This window comes from Empidonax traillii, unplaced genomic scaffold, assembly GCF_003031625.1.
Source record: "Empidonax traillii isolate 1590-97213 ecotype Southwest subspecies unplaced genomic scaffold, ASM303162v1 scaffold355:size2308892, whole genome shotgun sequence".
Taxonomy (NCBI): domain Eukaryota; kingdom Metazoa; phylum Chordata; class Aves; order Passeriformes; family Tyrannidae; genus Empidonax; species Empidonax traillii.
In genome coordinates this window covers 1,199,849-1,209,951 of record NW_020955548.1, presented here as the reverse complement: position 1 = coordinate 1,209,951, position 10,103 = coordinate 1,199,849, and the positions used below count along the sequence as shown (strand labels likewise).

General features: G+C 38.4%; 1 protein-coding gene across 7 annotated transcripts in view; it reads left to right on the top strand.

Moving 5' to 3' along the window:
- RUNX1T1 (RUNX1 translocation partner 1) overlaps nt 1-10,103 on the top strand; it is a 116,341-nt gene that overhangs the window by 77,268 nt on the left and 28,970 nt on the right. For all 7 annotated transcript variants that reach the window (XM_027892506.1, XM_027892509.1, XM_027892507.1 and 4 more), the window contains 4 exons: nt 372-553; nt 6,494-6,744; nt 8,001-8,086; nt 8,728-8,929. In XM_027892506.1, the coding sequence (XP_027748307.1) occupies nt 372-553; nt 6,494-6,744; nt 8,001-8,086; nt 8,728-8,929 (721 nt within the window). The remainder of the gene's footprint in view (nt 1-371; nt 554-6,493; nt 6,745-8,000; nt 8,087-8,727; nt 8,930-10,103) is intronic.

Below are 10,103 nucleotides of genomic sequence, written 5' to 3'. Positions count from 1 at the left end.
TGAAGAAGTATTGTAACTTGTTGAAAACAGCTGCTCTGTAGGAGATCAGGTTTTGGATAGTAAGAAAGGGGATGAAGTCAGCCAAGATGGTGCTTTTTCCCTCTTTAAACATTTGGAACTCAGACATGGTTTTCTCACAACATTTACAGTTTTCTTTTCCATTTTCAGTAAACTCCCATCCTTCCATGCTTACTTAGCACAGCCATGACGCAACCACTTTAGGAGAGTGTCTCCTTTCAGGCAGCTAACCACAACAAACCTAACTGGGAATGCTTGCAACAGGTTCACCACAGAGCTCTGGTTTTTTTTCTCATCATCTCTGTTGAAACTGCTTGCCGGCTGCCCTCTTCACGTGTGCCATTCTCTTGCAGGCCAATCTGCCCCTGCTGCAGCGGGAGCTGCTGCACTGTGCAAGGCTAGCCAAGCAGAACCCAGCCCAGTACCTCGCCCAGCACGAACAGCTGCTTCTGGATGCCAGCACCACCTCACCCGTTGACTCCTCGGAGCTGCTTCTCGATGTGAACGAAAACGGGAAGAGGCGAACTCCAGACAGGTGAGCACCCCTGCCCTTCCATACCCTGCTCAGTTTCCCATGGGTCCGATGTGCTGACCTCCACCATGAAGAGGAGACCTTGTGGGTGGATGCCTGGGGGAAGCTCCGATGATGTTCCCTGGGTGCGGGTTCTGTCCTGCCTTCAGGTCCAACCTGACCTTGAATGTTTCCAGAAATGGGACAGCTACCACCTCTCCGGGCAGCCTGTGCCAGTGTTTCGCCAGCCTCATTGTTAAAAATTTCTTCCTTTTATCTATTCTGAATCTCTTACTGGTTTAAAACTATTATCCCATGCCTTATCATAACAGGCCCTGCTTATGCATGTCTGCCTATACATACCTACATACATATATATATAGAAAGAGCTACATATATGTATAAATCTCTGTGTATATAAATACAATATATGCATACATTGATTCAGTCAAAAAAATCACCTGAGGACACCCTGTGGTCATATCTATGTGGAAGTAATGGCCAGCCAGTACTGCACTACTTTGTGCATAGTATTTCTGTGCAGCATGAGGTGACAAGCAGCAGATCATGCCATCTCCATATGCAAGTCCTTTGCATGGCAAACCCCTTCTACTTTCTAACCTTGTGCAGTGAGGGCTTTGATTCCTTCTGCTGTGCCTCCTCTCCGTATCCATATATCCAATATGCATAAGGATATTACTTCCAAACAGGAGAAATGCTTACTGAAATCTGTTTTGTTGTTAAACTGAGTAAAGAGTCCATACAGAAATGAGGCAAGTGAGTGCATGTGTGTGAGCTACAGTAGCTTTAGGGCTATGGAATAGTTTTTCTTTTTTGAACGAAGGTCTTTGTTTAGTGTTACAAGAAAATGACTCTTGGGATTATTTATTTTCAACTGTCTTCCCATGCTAATGTTGGCAATTCAACTGGCATTTACATTTTACCTCGAAGAGACTCAAATATTTTATTTTCATAGATTTGTTCACCATGGACTTTATAGTGTGGATAACTTTTATAATGCTGTTCTGTCAAAGGCCACTACCTGCATGCCTGAGGCATGGCAAGCATCCTAGTTACCTTTTAAATGAAGAAGCTGAGTCAAGAAGCCACATAAGTTTGTAAAGGTGATATTTTTGTGTAGGAACAAGGTGAAATAGCTCAAAAATAAAGAGAAAACAAAGTCTGAAAGCTCATAGTAAAATTAGCTCCTCATACCAAGAAGTGAACCATAAAATTTAAAGAAACAATAGCCTTTAGATGGACAAAAATATGAAAGTATTTGAAATTAGCATGTCTGAGATTGTGTTTTAGGAATTACTATTGACCAACAAGGAAATCAAAATACCACCAGAGAAGTTTTTTATGTGTTTTTTCACCATTTTCCACCATTTTTCCCTGACAATTAGACCAAATTGAAACAGCCATTGGAGTTAACACAAGCCTGCTAACTGCACCCCAGAAAGATGATTAATTTTCAGACTTTTTACATGTAGTCTCTTATTCTGTGCAAAGAGATAATTTTTCCAAAGGTGAAATTAGCTTCCTGGCATTTCAGAAAAAAATCATGCTTTCTTTTTGACTCTGCAGTTCTTTGCTGTCATGAAAAATGCTCACCTGAAAAGAGACTTCCCAGTTTGCCCCTTGGAATCGTACCTTGAGCTTAAAAAATGAGTTGGATTTTTTTCAGTATCAAACAACCCTGTCACTGGTTACTCACATCTACTTCTCCATTGACTTATGACTATGATTAAAACTATACAGAAAAAAATATGCAGTCATTTTGGCTGAGCTATTTTCAGTGGAGTTGTCTTGTGCACTAAGGAACATTCATACTACAGATTTAGTAAAAAGTTCCTTTTGGAAAGATTCTTACATTTACTGAATGGGAGTCTGCATACCTTTTAATTTGGATAATATAAGTAAAACAACCACAAAAAGCTGTCCTCAGAGGCAGAAAATGCCCAAGCTGGGTGACTGTTGAAAGCAAATACTTGTCTAGATTTATACTCATTACACTATTAATTAGTTTAATTGTTTACAGAGAAGCAGGAGAAAACCTCTGGAAATATGTATACCTTTTGTTTAGATATCTAAGTAATTTTCAAATACACTAATAAAAATATAGCAGAAGATACCAGACATCCTTTAAGAGAAGATTTTCTGTGACTATGGCTAGCATATGAAAAAAACTGCTAAAAGGCAACATCTTTCCAGGGGAACTAAATTTTGAGTAATTTTGATTGGAAATATACTTCTTAATGAAGTAAATTGTAGTATCTTTTTCACTTCCCAAGGTATGTTATATATATACACACACACACACACACACACACACATGCATTGTACATAATGTGTATGTTGTATATATATACGCATATCTATATATATCTCATGTATAGATGTGTATATGTCCATCCACACATTCATATTTTTTTAAATAATTTATAGGTTTTTATTTGGGCATTAACTACATCCCATTGATTCCAATAGAGGTAAAATCCGGTATGGGATTAGGCAAAGGAAGTGGAGCATGTGTTACATGTAACCACATCCACCTCGTGATTTTTTGTTAAAGAAAATCCACATACAGTAATTTTTTCTGCTTATAATTTCAGAACCTTTTCTGCATATGCATTTTCCAATTCTGGTTATTTATCTGCGTATTCAAGTCTACTGTATGTGAGATTTTATAGAGCAATCTGACAGCAGAGCTTCGTGTTTTACTGAATGTTTTCATGGTGCATATGGTCTGACATGGATGAGCAGCCACGGTGAGATTTTGGAGTCTATTAAACTAGCTCATTAAAAAGATCAATCTGTTTCTGTAATAACACTGGGAACCATCAGTCACTGCAAGAGGGGAAAACTGACACCTGAGGAGACAACACATTTTGGTAATTTGTTCATGACGTGTCATGAACAAAGTGTTCACTATATTTTGTTTACGACTTTGGGAGTTGACATTCTACTGTAGTAAAGCAAAGGAACTTGGACCAATGTGAGATTTTATCTTGGTGAATGAATGCTTAGTTACAAAGGACATGATTTTAAATACATTAACCACTAAAAACTTTTTGCTAATTAGTCATGCTTTGAGCTTGCTGGGAAAGGCTGTATGGTGCATGAGAATGTCATATAGTGACTCTACGTGTGACAGCTGCCTACAAAGCACATATAGGATAGCAAAACACTCCGTTAGAATAGCGTTAATTTTGAGTGAGAGGAAAACAAAAGTGGCCATGATTGCGTTGTGACTTTAGAAGTGGTTGCTGTACACTTGGCATCCTTAACCAGAAATACATGTCAAAGGTACCTGGGCACAGAGATCAACTTTGATAATACTTTTAAGTAAATCTTATTTGAAGAGGCTTTTCCACATCTCAGCAAGGTGAAGGATGCTTACAGCTCTCACAACACTGCTACATGGTAAGCCATGTGTAATGATGTGGAATTTAAAAAAAATTTTCTTACTACGAACTGTTAGCAAGGCAGTAGTAATCTTTTCTGTAACACAGTATTATAAACAAGTACTTTATTCCGGCAAAACATGATCACTTGTTTGGTGATCAAAACTTTATTGGTGGAAGTCAATTTAAATCCAAGCACCTTGCACAAATATCAGATAAATAGCTCTGCCTCATTTCTTGCAAGCTAACTTCAGTGTTCTTTGAAATTGGTGTAATACACTTGATCAGGTGAAACCTCATTTTCCAACAAGGCAGTTTTGCATGGTCAGATTTTCTACCCAGGAAATTATCCATAAATTGCATTAATTTAAAACTGAAATTATAACCTAGAAACAACATAAATTCTTTTAAATGGGTACAAACTAATGACAACTGTCTTTTCTGCTATCTTTAGTCAGAGTAAATCGTAGCTCCAAGTAAAATGACCTCTTGTGTGTTCATAGCTGAAGGACCCCATCCATAATGTTGCCAGTTTTCCAAACAATGGTGTGGATTTATGTGTACATCGAGGAAAATGTGCCCAACAGGAGCAAGAAAAAAGGTGTCAGGTTTCCTGCACAGTGTTATTTCCTCTGTGCAGCTTGTGGTTGCTTTGCAAAATCAGATGAACCAGATAAAAAGCAGATGAAAACAGATTAAAACTGTGATGGTGTTATATTTGGAACTGGTATTCACATGGGTCTGCCAGTTACAGAAACAGGGAAACAAGACTGCTTCCTCAGGCACCTGGGGAAATGCTGACACCTTGTCCCAAGGACTGAGACCTGAAAGAATGTGTAGGACTGAGATCAGAAGCAGACTAGTAGGTGGAGTTCAAAGCATCTGAATTATGGCATTTTTCAGCACTTTGTCTTTTATCACTATGTTCAATATATTTAGATATAGTGAATTTGGCACTGATTCCTGTTCCAATGAGGTTTTCTAAGTTATTACTTTTTGTATAGATTATATGGTCAGAAGCATAAAATGAGTCTGTGTACAGTCACATTTTGGTTTTCTGCTAAGTGCAGAAAATATAACAGTAAATTGTAGAATTAAAGTTTTAACACTCAGAAAAGACATCAGGTCTTTTAATTTCAGTAAATGTGTTTTCATTGGTCGTGTTGATTTCTGTGTTAGTTCAAGTTCAGTGGATATGCTGGTGTGTTGTCCAAGCTAATGCAATGCTTTCCAGTTAAGGTAATTAAGTACAAAGTTAAGGTAATTAAGTACAAAACATTAATACACAGAATGTTTCCCCACAGACAGTTCCTGGTGGGTGGTTGGTCACTTTCTAGGGGAGGGTGTATTGTAAGGCAGTTGGTTTTACCAACAGGCAAGAAAATAAGATTAAATTTACCTTTCTGTCAAAGTGACAAAAAATTGTATTATAATGAGGAAAGATACATTATATCATCCATTTCTTACAGAGGATAAAGTTATCTTGTAAAAAAACTGGAATATATCAGCTGTTTAATAAAGGTTTTTGGAGGGAGGAATGAAACCTCAACAGTTTCATTTATATCTAATAAACTTTGTGATCAAAGCTAATATTTTGGAGGTTTTGTTTATTTCCATGGTAAGTAAACCATACTTCAGTGAAACAAAACTTCCCTAAAAGAGTTGTGAACCTGTTGACTCTGGCCTTTAATTTTTTTTATTTAAATGGAAAATTAGTTCAATGTGAGTTCAAGCTTCTCAGACAGAGGTGTCAAGTAGAGACTTCTTTGGAAATAGTTGATTATGAATTTAATTAAAACATATCTTAGATTATAAAAGAACTGTCCTTCTTCCCAATAACTCTTCCAAGTTGCCTGAGCATAAAACTCCTATCTAAAAGTAATGGAGTGGGAAATTCTGAACGTTATTGAGGACTTGAGTCTAACCACATCTTCCTGGGAAATTAATTACAGTCACAGCACCTTTGACTGGAGTAGCCCAGGCAGTGCAAAAATCTCTGAAGGAAGCAATTTTCATCATCTAGAGTTGTTCTTCCCCAAAATCTCAGTGTGACACTGATCTCGATGAGAGCTCATGGCATGCTGAGCTGCAGCACACTGACACGCTTCACGTTAGGACTGTCTGCTGTCCTCTTGAAAAAAACATTTGTTGAACTGCAGATTTTGCCTAATCGCTATAAGCTATAGCACTACTGAAAGTAGGAATTTCTTGATCTGTAACTTCATGTATCCATTCACTGTTTGAGCTCTGTATTTACATGTGTATCCATCCCATCAGCCAGTGATTCAGCAAAGGCTGCTTGCTCTCCAGCCCCTCTTTAGGTGGCTCCATCAGAAGCTCACCCTGCTCACCAATTTACAGGGATAGATAGAGAAGCGGAATGAGTCCTTTGTATGTTTCACATGTGCAGTGTTATGAAATATTCTTCATCACCACACACTTGGAGCAAAGTAAAAGAACAAAACTTTAGTTCCTGAAGATGAATGTATAGATTGGGGTGCGTGTTCCTGGTCTCTGCTCGCCAAGTGAATTAAAGTTCCTTTGCTTTATTTTTCAGAACCAAAGAAAATGGCTTTGACAGAGAGCCTTTGCACTCAGAGCATCCAAGCAAGCGGCCCTGCACTATTAGCCCAGGCCAGCGGTACAGTCCAAATAACGGCTTATCTTATCAGCCCAATGGTCTGCCTCATCCCACCCCACCTCCACCTCAGCATTATCGTTTGGATGATATGGCCATTGCCCACCACTACAGGGACTCATACAGACACCCCAATCACAGGGACCTCAGGGACAGAAATAGACCTATGGGTAAGGCACGTTGATTTTCTGCATTGGTTTTTTTTTGGGGGGGGGGTTCTGTTTTCCTTGTATTTCTGTATTGTGAACAGGATTTTTTTACCTGCTATTCAGGTATAGTCTTTATAGGTGTTTGTCCATCTAGCTACTTCTAATGGCCTTATTTCAGATTTATATTTTTAAAAGTGGATTGAATTGTGTCTTTTAAGCAAGAGAGTCAGAAAGAGGGAGGAGCTTGTGCTTTCAAAGTTGCATAGGTGACATGGACACTCGGGTGTATATCAAGCAAGGATAGGTAGAGCTTTCTATTTTTCTTCTAATGCCAAATTTGAAATGATGACAACCTCAACAACTTGATTTCAGCTTAGAGAAGAAAAAAGTTATTATCTTTTGGAGAAGTGTTTGGTGTGTGACATCTGAAGAGCACAGTGTAGCATGGGAATGTCTGCAGAGGACACGAACAGTGGAAGCATCAACCACTCCCTGTGCAGCAAAATTTGGTTTAATGGGATGTCTGATGCTCTTGGATTTGCCTGGCTTGCTTCACATCTGCACTTACTGTTCTTCTTTGTTTTAAACAAATCTTCAATAAAAGAGGAACACTTAGAGATATTCAGCATCTGTATGGAAGAGGCTAAACAAAGAACAAGTGTTGGTTCCCCTTGAGTGTTGATAATAAATACTGGCTTGGTTGTATCATGTTGTCAGCTGCTCTGATATATGTGCTACATTTTAACCACATGTTGTTTAAACATCTGTGAAGGGATGAACCCTTAATGGCGCTCTGTTGACATAGTAGTAATTACTGCATTTAGTGAAATAACATTGAGTTTATACTAATATTTTTTCAGTTCTCTGAAGTACAGCTAGTATTCAATACAATGAGTTACCAAATAATTGCCTTGCTGACTTCAAGTAGTGCAAATGAAAAATTATATATTGTATTCAGTTATATTTATAGATATAATAATTGCATATAGTCAGAAAGCATTATGTCCATTTTTGAAAGGTCATCTTACAACCTATGGAACTTGCAGAATTGAAGACATAAAATTGAACAAAAAGGTAGCATCTTGTGTGGGGAAAAGTACTAAGGAGAGAACTTAGAGCGAAGTTTTTAAGCTTCTATTTTTTTTGTGGTTGTGGCATTCTGTATGCTAGAACAGGTAATGTATGATGTTTTTGTCTATAGGCTCTTTTTTCTTCTGCCTTTTTTTTCCCGTAGAGGACTCCCAACATTGTAAACATGATTTGCTCCATTTTGGCAGGGTTGCATGGCACACGTCAAGAAGAAATGATTGATCACAGGCTAACAGACAGAGAATGGGCAGAAGAGTGGAAACACCTTGACCATGTAAGGGCTAAATATACTTTTATGTATAATTGTCTGAAAGGAGCCCTTCTAAGATAGGACTTTAAAGTTTTTCTATTAAAACTAGTCTGAATCCCAGGACAAGTTTTGAAAGCATTGGTGATTAAATCTGAGGGCTTGATGTTCCCCATTAGATAGCTCATACCAGGCCTTACTGTTAAATGCCTTCTGCAGTATCCTAATTATTACAGTCTGCCAAAAGAGGAATGGATTCTTCTCTATAAATGTTGGATCTGGGGCATGTTGGATTTGTTCTTTGAATTATTAGCTCTTATAACGTTTGTAGGCATCAGTTCTGGACCAGACGTCCTGGCCTCTGTGGTGCCTTGTGTTACTAGTGGTGGGACTACAACCTGTCCAGTGTTTTCCGCCTTGTCTTTGCTCTTTCATCCTGTGAATCCCTATTTGTACAGTTTAGGATCACCAGTTAAAAAGGAAGAGATTATCGTTCTTAAAACAAGCCTTGAATTTTTCAGCTGTATTTGAGATAACAGAGAGGGAGGAACTTCTTCATTATTAAAACCTAGGCACTCAGCACATTAATGTTTTCTTTATTTTTATGTCACTCTATGAATAAAATGATCTTCCTTTTTTTTCTCTGCTCCATCCATCACTGTGAATAGTTGTTGAACTGTATAATGGACATGGTGGAAAAAACTAGGAGATCTCTCACTGTACTACGGCGATGTCAAGAAGCAGACCGTGAGGAGCTTAATTACTGGATACGGCGGTACAGTGATGCGGAAGATTTAAAAAAAGGTGGAAACAGCAGCAGTAGTCATTCCAGACAGCAGAGTCCAGTGAATCCAGATCCAGTTTCATTAGGTACGGTATCCTCATTAAAAATTGTTTACAAATTCTCTTTAAGCTCAGCTAAGTGCTAGATGAAGTTTGAATTTGTTCTTCTGATTGTTCTGTGATAGTTCCTCTCTTCTGACTACTGAATTAAATATAACTCTTATGCCCCAATAGCCATATTTCTGGGTGGAATGGCTTGAGTTTTTTTGGGTGACGCCTGGAATTTGTTTTCCATTCAGCAAAGTGTGAGACTGGTGGGGTGGGAGGAAGAACTTCTGTATAGAGGTGGCAGAGCAGTGACATGTGCACTGAGTCTGTCCTTTCTGACTCCCTCCCTTGCCTACTTGATTAGGGAATCTGTAGGTGCTTCTGCATTGTTTGCACTTTGAAACTGAGGGCTTTCACCATCTTGAATCAAATGACTTGGAAGTTATCTTTCTAAGGAAATGAAGGTACAAAGATAGGGGCACTTCTTAGCTGTACTTGGTTTCTGTTTAAGAAAGAAAGAAGGTATGGGATGTCTACAGCTACACACATCTGTGCCCACTGCTGCAGCTTGTGCGTGTGTTTGAGGCTGTTTGGGTGCTGCTTGTTGTGGAGTTACTTGGAACCGCTCGGGCTTTGGCTTAAGATGCAGAGCCCCATTACAAGGACTGACCAAGCAGCTGAGCTTTCACCCTCTGCAGACCTTCACAGTCACTCTCACATGGTACCTCACCCAGCTACTCCAAGAGGATTCTGCTGTATAAAACCAAGCTTTTGCTGTGTGGGTTTTTTGTTTTCTACCCCATCCCCTCACTTTCATGGCAGTTATGGTAAAGAAACACATCTTGGTGATGCCTTTTTATTGTTCTTTGCTCTTTTGAAGAGAACAGCAAACTATGCTTGCTTGTCTAATATTTATCTTTTAAAAAATTAATTGTCTGTACCCAGTGCCCTCTACTTAAAATCATTGTAAACTGTGCTCATTAGTAGAATTGCATATATGTGTTATTTTGCACTATATTTTATTTAAAGCTCTGGTTTCATTTTGCCTTTATGAATAACTTATTAAGTCAAAAACTTCTTTAATTGCAAATAGAAAACCAGAAAATCTAATCCCCTCTCCGTCATTCTCTTGGTAAATCTCTACAGTTATTACTGTAATATTTACTGCCTCTTGATAACAATTTTTTGTGTATATGTCAAATTATCTGAGTCA